Source organism: Misgurnus anguillicaudatus, chromosome 22, assembly GCF_027580225.2.
Source record: "Misgurnus anguillicaudatus chromosome 22, ASM2758022v2, whole genome shotgun sequence".
Taxonomy (NCBI): Eukaryota; Metazoa; Chordata; class Actinopteri; order Cypriniformes; family Cobitidae; genus Misgurnus; species Misgurnus anguillicaudatus.
The window spans coordinates 6,286,351-6,298,420 of NC_073358.2; the positions used below are offsets into that span (position 1 = coordinate 6,286,351).

The 12,070-nt window shown below is 34.9% G+C and overlaps 1 protein-coding gene across 1 annotated transcript in view; it reads right to left on the bottom strand.

Annotated features, from left to right (window-relative positions):
* rasa4 (RAS p21 protein activator 4) overlaps positions 1-11,283 on the bottom strand; it is a 56,558-nt gene extending 45,275 nt beyond the window's left edge. The window contains exons 1-4 of the mRNA XM_055200540.2: positions 10,931-11,283; positions 4,723-4,779; positions 1,393-1,506; positions 1,137-1,198 (exon numbers count right to left, since the gene is read on the bottom strand). Of these exons, the coding sequence (XP_055056515.2) occupies positions 1,137-1,198; positions 1,393-1,506; positions 4,723-4,779; positions 10,931-10,995 (298 nt within the window). The 5' untranslated portion in view covers positions 10,996-11,283. The remainder of the gene's footprint in view (positions 1-1,136; positions 1,199-1,392; positions 1,507-4,722; positions 4,780-10,930) is intronic.
* Positions 11,284-12,070: the final 787 nt, after the last annotated feature.

Here is a 12,070-nt window from a genome sequence, read left to right on the forward strand (position 1 = left end):
TCAATTATAGTTTTAAGAAAGAATATCGGAATCTGCAAAAATCTGTATCACCTCCGGAAAAATCGGAAATCGAAATCTGTAGAGAAAATTGCAATCGGTGCATCTCTAAATAATTTAATTTATTTATTTTTGGCTCTATTACATTTTCACTTGACAACCCAAACTGTGTCTTGTACGCCTAAACGTCTGGGGTGCCCATATGGCAAAAATATATATATTTTTATATATATTTCAAAATATACAAAAAATGTCCAAAAAATATATTTACCGAAATATGTGTTCACAAAAATATATATTTTTACTAATATATATTTTTGGCCATTTTGAAATATATATATAAAAAAATGAAAGCATTAAAAATATAGATTTAGCCCTCCATATATTTTAATCCAAGGAAATATATTCATGTCACATTGGACGAAAAACTTTATGTTACGAACCTGTAAACATAACAAGTTAAAATTAAATTTATTTTCAACTTCAAAAATATACTTTATAAAATTAACTTGTATTTAGCATATAAATACATTTAAGGAAAAAATACCTTTTCGCCATATAGGATGTAAAATTAGAAATGTATTTGCTTGCCCTTAAAATACATTTTAAATATTTGTTGATATATGACGGTTAAAACTAGTATATTTCCAAATTCAAAAATATATTCAATTGAGCATAACATTCTACAAAATGTATTTAGCATATATTTAAAATATATTTTTGGCTAGAGAAATTTATTTTTTTGCGGTATGGATGTGTTCGGACAGCTATGAGACGTCTTTTAAATGCAAAATTGCTTTTGGGGGAGTTATGTGCCACAGTTGAATATTTGGATTGAGGGATTGTTCAAATCCATAACTTTAAGTATGAGCAATAGTCACACTGATTCTTGTCTTAGCAAACAACACACACTAAATATGATAAGAGGAAGTATGTGACTTATCTTTTTATGGGGAAGAATAGCAGTCACATGACAGCCATGCCTCTACACGTACGATCATGTGATTGTGACTAATGGTCTTTCTTGATTATTTGTCATTACGGTCGTGAGATATGCGCTCTGGATTAGCTCTGGATATTGATTTCAAATTTCGCCACAGTTAAAGCATGTAAACACTTTCTAGAAGAGACTCTCTTACCTTGAGGTTTAGCAGTAAGCGTCTCCCTACTGATTGACACTTTCCCAATGACATCATCTCGGCTGTGAACACAATAATCTGTGTTAGTAAAACGCCGCATCCTATAGCGGACAGTATGCACTGTATTCACACTTATACATTACTCGGATGCTGTTATTATGTTAATGTGAATGTAATTTAAATAAAGTTGAAGTGTCTGATCTATGCACCATACATGAAGCATGTTATGGCAGTGTGATCCTAAACTGGTTCAGACCTGAGCGAATCTTCATCCAGGACGTAAAATGACACCGTACGAAAGGACGGAGGGACATGGACATTGTATTCTTCACCCCAAAACGGAGACAGTGTCTTCCATATTGTTGCTGTCCTGAGGTAGAGACAGGTTGAAAACTCATGAATAACATTACACAGAACACAACATAATGCATGAACACACAGCTCCTTAACTCTTTCCCCGCCAGGGTTTTTTAAAAAAAGTTCCCAGCCCCAGCTTTTGTATGATTTTCACAAAAGTTTAAAGGCTTCCATGAAATGTATATACATTTATACAATATTTCAAATGAAAGAACAGATCCTTTGCTTTCAAACAACAAAAAAATGTAATTTTGTCATTTTTTATCACCTCTCAAATATGAGTAGGTTCCTTCAAAAATACCACATTTTGAGCAAAAACTCAACGTTGTATACAATACAATAATGGACTTTTACTCAATTAAAAGTACACAATTTTAATGTAATTAGGTATTAAATAAATTTTGAAATGCAATATTAAAGAATACACAGTATGATTCCATGATTTAGACTGTAGTGAAGTAATGTTTTTCCCAATACAAACAACCTAATAAAGCACAGATGCTTGAAAAATGTAACTAATGTAATTAAAGTATTGTCCAACTTAATTAAATTTAAGGTGATAATAGTCAGTTTTGTTGGCATTTTCGCAGCACCCACTATGAAAACCAGCCATTTTGTTGAACGTTTGCCACTCAACGGGGCAAGTTCCGGCGTGGTCACGTGAAAAAGTGGCGTCAATGCATACCCTCTATAACAAGAGTAATTAAAGAGGAGATGAGGGGGCGGGGTCAGAGACGAGACAGGGAAAAGCACATGGCTAGATAAACAAAGGCATTTTATGAAGTAGCTAATTTGTTTTCATTTGTTCGATCATATTTGTACATTTTTGTTTGATCTGGTTTCACCCCAATCACATTGGATTTAGACATAGGGTTAGAGTGGAGCTTCATTCCTGCTTTACCTGATAATCATACGTTTTGTGTGCTTAACATTGTATGAATTCATACAAAATCTCCTGAAATAGTTACATTTTCCCATGAGGTCAGATTAAAATAGGTCTAGAGAACAAAAGACGAGAACTTATAGTATTTAACACTTATGTTTTGTTGGGGATGTTTTTATCCACTAAGGGTTTTTTTAAGTCTTAGTTTGGCCAAAACTTTCTCTGTGTTTCACCAAATGGAATGATTTTTGGTGACAAGTCTTATATTTACACATATTCTGAGAAAATGCTTAGAAATTTTTCAAAAAACTCAAAAACACATTGTGGGCAAATTTACTACCCTTTCGTGTTTAGTGGATGAAAGCATCCACTAAATTAAACAGCTGTAAATATGTATCAGATTTTAAAAAATTCAGATTTCTTTGCATAAATCTGTTAATCAACCTCGGTACTGTCCAAACCTACCAAATCTTTACAAAAATTCCATGATTTTAACTCCAGAAATTAAACTCTGTTTTTGCACAGGCCTACTAAAGGGTTAATAGTGCCACATGGTGATCAACAGTAAAAATGACAAATCTGACCTCTTTGCAAAAGGAAAAACCACCAACATTCAAAAATGCATGATAATAAGGTGTCTAGCTGCAATCAAAAAAATTTGTTATAATGGAAGTCAATGGGGCAAAAACAGCCACTAACAATACTGCCCTCCAAAAGCTAAGTGCATTAACTACACTGTCAAAAACAAAGGTACGAAGCCGCCACTGGGGCAGTACCCTTTAAAAAAGGTCCTAATATGTACCATTTAGGTACAAATATGTACCTTTAAAGGTACATCTTAGCAGTTCAAAGTACTAATATGCACTCTTTGGGTACAAAGGTGTACCTTTTTGAAAGGGTACTGTCCCAGTGACAACTTTTGTACCTTTATTTCTGAGAGTGTATGCAAACACTGAAACTGAGAAAAAATGCCCTTAAAGTTTTTACACCAGCCAGTCAAACATGTTACTGCAATTTTGGCACACACATTTCTCTGAAATGGGACAAAGTTGAACCAGGAGACTTATCACAAGACACATCAGATCTCGCAAAGCCCAATTTTGACCAAATGCGTAGTTACTGTGCTTTGCCTTTTGTAGGGCAGAAAACAAACAAAAACTAAAAATGCACCAAAGCCAATGTTTTTACTAATCTTTGAGATGCCCAATACTGTGAAAAAAGAAAAAAAATCCAGTCGTTTTTTCCCCCAAATCAGTGACACCTAATGAACTTGGCAATTAAAGAGTTAAAGTCACATAACATTTGTTAGTTTTGATCAGTATTGAGGTTGATTAACAGATTAAAAAAAAAAAACCTAAAAAAAATTTATCTGATACATTTTTACAGCCGTTTAATTTAGTGGATGTTTTCATCCACTAACAACACAAAAGGGTAGTAAATTTGAACAATGCGCAAAGGGTTTAACATTAACAAAACAAGACACCAGTTTTTCTCCAATATCTATCATTCAATATCTAATCAGAAATTTGAAGCAAAGATTGTTTGTTTGTTAGTGATCTAGGGCAATGTGTAAATGCAGTGTATTGGATTGTTCCCATTCTTGCATCTAAAGACATTTTATTACGGTAATGAATAACTCATGAAACAAACATCTTACTACAATCCATATTTAACTTTGATCTACCTGTAGATTTGGCAGTCTGACAAAAGAACCCAGTATTGACTCACTGTAGATGATCAATGATTTAATTGGTAAAGCTTTCTATTTGTTAAAAATCTATTTATTTTATAGGCACTGTGATATACAGTGAGTCACAGCAGATGGTGAAGTAAATAAAAAATTAATATACAGACAAAATTCTGGTGACATCTGACATTGGCATCTTCATATGCCAGACTCCTTTAGTAATGATGATATGATTTGTAGTTTAAACGTATAATCTGCATACTTATTCTTAATGTCACATAGAACAGTAGGCATCTCTATGCAAACACTATATTGCATAATGCATACTTAAATGCCCCTTACTTGAAATGTTGTGAAAAATTATTGAAATTAGTAGAATTACCCCCACTTTTTTTCATCTATAGGTCAACAGGACATATTTGTAAAGTTTATTTAATCTAATCTTTAGTGCAGACACACACAAACTTTGGTACCACCACACAGTAATCCGCATCAAAGACAGGATTTCAATTATGTGCTCACAAATTAAATTAGCTCGGCTTTGCGGAAAATCTCATTTTGAACCTGTTCAATTTATGATAATGAACTTATTATTTGCTGCATAGCAACAGGGCTCGACACACTGTTTAAAATTAAATGTCATATTAAACCATACATACCGAATTATGGCTTCATTATCAATTTTCACAATGCAGTATGGGTCACTGCTTCCAGTTCTGCAAGAGAAATGAGCAATAGTGTTATTACATTTTACTGTCAGGCAATATTAAAAATGTTACACTCACACATGATAGGTTACTTTAATTATTGTATCTAATGATATGCTATATATAGAAATATACCACTTCCAGTATAATTAGCATTTTTGCGGAATTGAGTTGCCTGAATTTAAGAGTCCCCCACCCACATACTTTGGAGTAAATTGACAAAAATTATTTTATTCTTATTTTACAATAAAAAACTTTTAAAATAGTTTTAAAATAAATATTATGATGCAGTTTGGACCCACCGGCAGGTCCGCAGAGTTTAAAGGGTTATATATATATATATATATATATATAAACCGTCAGGGCATTAACTAGCATTTACAGGCCATCCACAAATTAAGGATAGAAAAGTGGCGAAATGTCTATAGGCACGTGTGTCACCGTGCACCCATGCTAACAATTTTTTTTCCTACCTTTTTATTTGACAGCTGCTTTTGGTAGATTAGTTAACTCTTTCCCCGCTATTGACGAGTTATGTTGTCAATTAAGAGAAAACATTTGCATAAAAAACGTGTTCCTGATAATATAAGGTTTTGTGTTTATCTGTAATACCGCAATTATCCACTAGATCCACTTACCCAATTTATAAAAAAATATAAAAAACTGAAAAAAATATTTACTAATTTTAAACTCTGTGTATGTTTTTATAATTGTTCTGAATCTGATCTGAAAATTCCCTTCACAACAATGCAATTATTTCAGCTTTTTGCTAAAAAAATATTTTTGAAGAAAAATACCCATATTTAAGAGTTTTTAAGCAGAGAAAAATGTTTTTTTCCAGTTTTGTTTGTTTGTTTATTGGTTGTTTGTTCTTTCATTTGATATATTTGTATGTTTATATATTTTTAGATGAAAATTTTCCTGGAAGGCATTTTGTGAAACTTGTGAAAAAACTGCTGGCGGGCAACTTTTCAACAAAATATGTTACAGACCATAACAATATAATTCTTGAAAACAACTTGCACTGCAATATCTTAAAATATTAGTAACACCGTACAACAATCCCAACCCTATCTTACGAGAATTCGTACATATTTTACAAGTTGGCTAATTCGTATTAATTCGACCACATTCTTTTTTTTTATGATTTGCCTTGACCCCTGTGATATTAAGGGTAGGAGCGGGATTAGGGGTTAAGTTTTGTCATTGTTTTTTTTTCATGAGAATCGTACGAATTGCACGATTAACTTCGTATTAATTCATACGAATTAGCCAACTTGTAAAATATGTACGAATTCTTGTGAGATCAGGCTGACAATCCACAATCTGCTTTACTGTGATTGGATGATTGCCCTGTCATTCTGTTTTTAAGCAGGTTTAGACTTTAGGCTGCGAGCAACAGGAGGACAGACCATCAGTGTGGATAGTTGATTCACGGCAGATCTTGACCTGACCCACATTTCACTAATGCATTTGCATGTAACAGTTTTTTCGAAGCCTTTATACGCCGAGACTGACAAGAAACTGCAACAACAATCTACATATGATCAGCTATTCTAAAAAATGCTAGGTTGCATTGGATCAAAAAGGGACGAACCCAGACGTTGGCTTAAATTAACTCAAAATGTTTATATCTGACCCAACAATAGGTTAAAACAGACCAACATTTTTTGTGTACCCTGTGGATTTTTAAAGAAATTAAATTATAAGACAAATATATAATCACCAGGTCTGATTTTTTTGTTTAATTAATACATCTTTTGCATGCGTGTTTGTGCCTGCATGCGTAATATGTTGAGCGATAACATTTTATTTTAATTGTTTGCTGTTTGCAGTCTGTGAATTGACAGATCGCATGTCTAGAGGAGACTCCGTCACAATGAAGATATTGAAATTCCTCAATGGATTTGGGGGTAATGACTGCACTTGGCAACTTAGCTAAGGTGTACGAGTATTTGTGTGTGTATGTGTGTGTGCAGGCGGGAATGAGTGCACGGTGTGGTGATTCATCTTCGCTTTTTGTTATCAGTGTAATGGGGAAACCTGTGGCTGTCAGAATCAGGTGCTACATCAGACAGCATTGTAGCTTGGCAGTTGAACCACGTACTATAAACCCCCAGCCACCTGCAGAAATAGGATGGAGATGATGACAAAAGAAGGAAGAGTATGACAGATTCCTCTCTCGCTTTCTTTGCTTTCTCTTCTTCTACTGTGTTAAAATCCAGTCACGAGTACATAAACGCATCTTGACAGAATCCAGGCCCGGCTTTGACATGGTACTTCTCGAACAAGCTGTGAGCCACATGATCTGTCTGCTCTACGTCTTGTTTAGTGGTTTCACGGTTTTGTGATACTGGTTTTTTAGTCATCTTTTGTTGCAGCACACACAGTTAATAATCATGTCGGTTGCATGCTATTCAGTGAGAAAGTTTTAAAGGTGCCATAGAATGTGAAACTGTATTTACGTAGGCATAGATGAATAATAATAAGAGTCCTGTGCATGGTAATGACATATTGTGAGCCTAAAACAAGATTGTTTCCTAATTTTTATGTAAACCTCATGCATACAGCTGGAAAACAGGCCAATCTCAACATAAAACCGACTGTGACGTTACAGTCGAGATGCACGCCCCAACATTAAATTAAGTACAATGTTGTTACAATGCTAAAAATAAAGTTGTAACTGCTGAGTTAGCACTATATGCTAGTTAATGCAATATGCTAACGTATAGGCTGAAGTTCTACTATTGACATTACAGTTACATTTTGCAGCTCAATAATGAAAAAAAAACCCACAAACTTAAAACTCAGAAAGGTCCATTAACAATCTCCAAACAATTGATAATTCCTCATATTCTGTATCTTCGTCTAATACAGGCTCAAACATAAGGTCTGTTTGCATCCACACAGAGCTACTGAAATGAGCTGCTCTGTGAAACAGCCAATCACAGCAGAGCTCAACATTATTATTCATGACCCTTTCAAATAAGGACATAATAGAGCATTTCATTCTAAAGGCAAATCCTAGGGTTGTAATTGGACATGTAATGGACATTTCAATGCATTCTTCGGTACCTTTAAAGGAGACATAAAATGAAAATCTGACTTTTTCCAAGTTTACTTGCTATAATTGGGTCCCCAGTGCTTCTATTAATCTAGAAAATGTGAAAAAGATCAACCCAGTAACTTAGTTTTGGTAAACCATTCTCTGCCACTGAAATTTGGCTCCCCTTGTGAGGTCAGAAGGGGATAATACTGCCCCGTAATCTGCACTATCCAACCCCGGCAGTGCCATTAGTGCAGAGATCAACTCATTTGCATTTTAAAGGACACACCCAAAATGGCACATTTTGGCACAAAAGTCGCACATCGGCGAGAAGCGCCCCACCGCACCAAGCCACCTCTTTAAATTTCAACACATTATTTTCTAGTAGTGTACACACATCACCGGTGCCAGTCGGCATCTGTCCACGGTGCTCCGGAGACGTTACCGGAAGCTATATTATAGTTTATTGTGTTTTAAATATGGACATTTTCCTTACAAAATCGCATTGATTGCCCTTAAGGCCGAAGTATGGTAAATTTTGTACAGTGCGTGTGATGCAATTTTCGTCATCAGAAGAGTGTGTGCGTACTGTACGCGCACTACCAGATTTTTGAAACCCCACGTACATTGTATGCGTAGATCACACATATAGGAGAATGTAGTAGGTAGCCCAAAAGATGCGCTGCATTTTGTCACAATGCGCATGCATCAAACGTCTGTCGACGAGTCTAATAAACTATGCTTTGTGTTCGACCGTGCATGTACATTTGCATACACGTAACAAAACAAAATATACTTCGAGCTACAGAAGGACTTTATTAACCCCCTGGAGACGTGTTGATTATTTCTGTGAAGGATGGATGGACTTTTTGGGCTTCAAAATCAGTAGCACCATGTAAGCATTTTAAAGCTTGGAACCGCCAGGACATTTTCTAATTTAACTCCGACTATGGTCGTCTGAAAGATGATAGGCATATACATCTCGGATGGCTTGAGTGGGGTGATTTTTTTGGGGGGCTCAACTATCCATTTGAGGAACCATGAAGCCTGACAAAGAACCTTTATTTTGTTGTGTACTTATTGATAAAGTGATTAGGTACTTAGTGTCCAAACAAAGACTTGGGTCTTCTTGACTTGACAGTGCATTGCAATAATTAAAGAAAAATTGGCCAAAGCCAAACAGGCAGCCATTCTTCTCAAATACTCAACCAGGGTCAATGTCTGCAATCTGTCACTGTTTGCTGTTTGGCAATCTCACTCACTACACTGTCAATGCAAACAATTCACTCAAAATCTGCCTTGTGGGTTCAATACACACATGATGTAAACACACTGACCATCAACTCACCGATGCAGAACATTTGCTGGTTTCAGTCATTTAACCTAATAGAGGGAAGCGATTTTGGTATCTCACAAAGAGAACAGCACGTGAATCAAATTTCCCCTGCATTAATATGTCCTGAAATGTTAATGTGTATCTTATTACACAATCACTTCCAGGCAGACAGAATGTTGGAGAATCGTCCTTTGGTCAGATAGAAACAGAAGAACTGTTGAGGTAAAATCTTAAATGTGTGCGTTTTATAGACGGTTTCATCGGACGCATGTGAGGTGACGCGATACGTGTCTGGTCCAAACTTTACTTCCGGTTTCAGTTTTTTTAATAGTCTGACTAGTTGCTAAACTGAACTCTTGAACAAATACCTCACTGAAAATAACAAATGTTTTGGTTTCCTATGTAATATATGTGTTGTTTATTTTGCTTGTTATATAAATAAACTACGTTTAAAATACTTTGTTGCTATTTATTCTTAGCAGAGTTTACCGGAAGTTACGTGTTGACCACGAAAGCCGCTTGTTTGTGTTGTTACTGATGAATATCTATAAATGTGTGCGTTTTCAATGTCATGCCAGCAAAAAGTCAACAATAAACGAACTTAGCACTGCACTGCATGACTTTGTGTTTTTTCATATGGATTGGTGCCATTTACAAACAGAAGGATCAAAATTGACGCTTTCTAGAAGCACTTGGTAAATAATGGTTAATCAATATCTGTATTACACATAGCAGACATAAATGGCACTTAAAATCTGATCCCACTTTATATTAAGTATGTTTAGCTACTTACAAATGTGTACATATGTGTTCTTGAAATTCTATTGTACATTTAAAGGGATAGTTCACCAAAAAAATTTAAATTCTGCCATCACTTACTTACCCTCATGTTGTTCAAAACCTGTATGAGTTGTTGAACAAAATAAGAGATATTTTGATAAATGATGGTAACAACACATGGTACCCATTGACTTCCATAGTACTGGGTACGTCACTTCTTCTGTGCTTACCATATATGATCAAAATATCAACTTTTGTGTTCAACAAAATAAAGAAACTCATACAGGTTTAAAACAACATGGGAGTGAGTAAATAATGACTGTATTTTCATTTTGGGTTGAATGAAGCTTATGTATACTCTTGAATCTGTCCCTAACCTGGACCACATATACATGCACACTGTATTACATGCTTTGTGTTTTGTAAGTACACAGTAGTTAAATTTAAACTTTTGTAATGGACAGAAAATAAGTATGAAAATAATGAGCAACGAAGGAAATAAATAAAATACTTGTGTACAAAATATACAAAAAATAAAATAAAAATATGGCATGATGAATGCATGAATTACCTGATTAATTACCAAATAAATTATTTATTTATTAAATGTATTATGTTTATGATTCATTTTAAAAATCATCAACAGAACTTTCTGCCATTTAGTCAACATATATTTATATACATGTATTATATAATATACGTTAACATTCTTTTTATATACATACATCCCTCTGAAATAGAAAATCATTAAAGATTTCAGGTTATCAAAAGGTCCTTTAAAATTTTGTACTTTGGTTATACTGTGTGTTTCTTTGTAGAAATAGGTCAATATGTACGTTTTTACGACTCTTTGACTAAACCTTAACACGTTTCTTTTATGGCACCACACCTCATTTTTTATTCCTACAAATTACTTTCAGTTTCTTTATTTATATTTAAGCAAGCTTGCATCGTTTCACGTAACGTATGTAAAACCATAAGGGAATAAAATCACTTACATGTCCTTGACTGGCAGATTTTTCCCTTCCACGATCCTGATGAACAGCGTGCTGCGTTTAGACATGCTGTCGTTCACTCACTGTCTGTCAACACACACTCGCACTTCTTATTCCTTCAAAACGCGCGCGAAAATAATACAAGCATTTCATAAATAACAAACACTGCGCAGCTTGTCACATAAAAACACCTATGAGAGGAAACGACTCCGGTCAAGCAAGCAACATCTAAGCGGTGGGAGTGACTGACTGGATCGCGCACTTAAAGAATGAATGACTGACGAGCGACGCGACGCGACCAAACACGTAAACGCTGCCGTTACAACCGACGACACTTTAATTAATGGGCAGCATTTCGTGTCGAATGCAGACGTGGCATTCCCGGTAAATAAAGACCCGTTGTGTGGGTGTGAATGGACTCGTTTGTATGTAGGTGGCCAGTTGTCACACAGGGAATAGTTGGGGATTTAAAATTATTATTTTTTAAATTTCTGTAAGGGAATTTTATTGGACATTTTGATCGTTATTACGCGAAAAAGTTTTATATGTTTTAAATAGGCTATACCTTGCTTAAAAAAGACGTATAGAATGTTACTTTTTTACATTGTAGCCCACTTTTGACACTCTCCCGAACCCTAAATTCACAAATAACCCAAAACCTAGAACAACCCTTACGAAAATTAACCAGGGTTGTTTTACTGTTAAAAAAAACAGGGTTACTGTAGTAAAACCATGGTAACCACAAAATAACAATGGTTTTGCTGATAGTAATCAATACACCAAAATTCATGGTTACTACACTTGTACCACAAAAAACATGGTTAATAATTTCCATAAACGCAAGTAGTAGATATAATGTATTGAATGTTTTTCTCATCTTCTCATTCATTCTGAGAAGGTAGGCTACAAAAGCTGGACAGTTTTAAAATGTCCTAAACCATTTAGGTACAGATATGTACTTTTGAGGTACCAATATGCAGCACCCTTGGGTGTACTATTTAAAAGTCTACTACCACTCAGTGTTCGAATTATGTCAAAGATTAAGGGTCCCCTAAGCCCTGGATCAACATTTTGGGTTGGTCCCAGATCAACGTTTAAATCGAAGAAACCCAAATTACCCTTAATGTAAAAATAAATGTAATT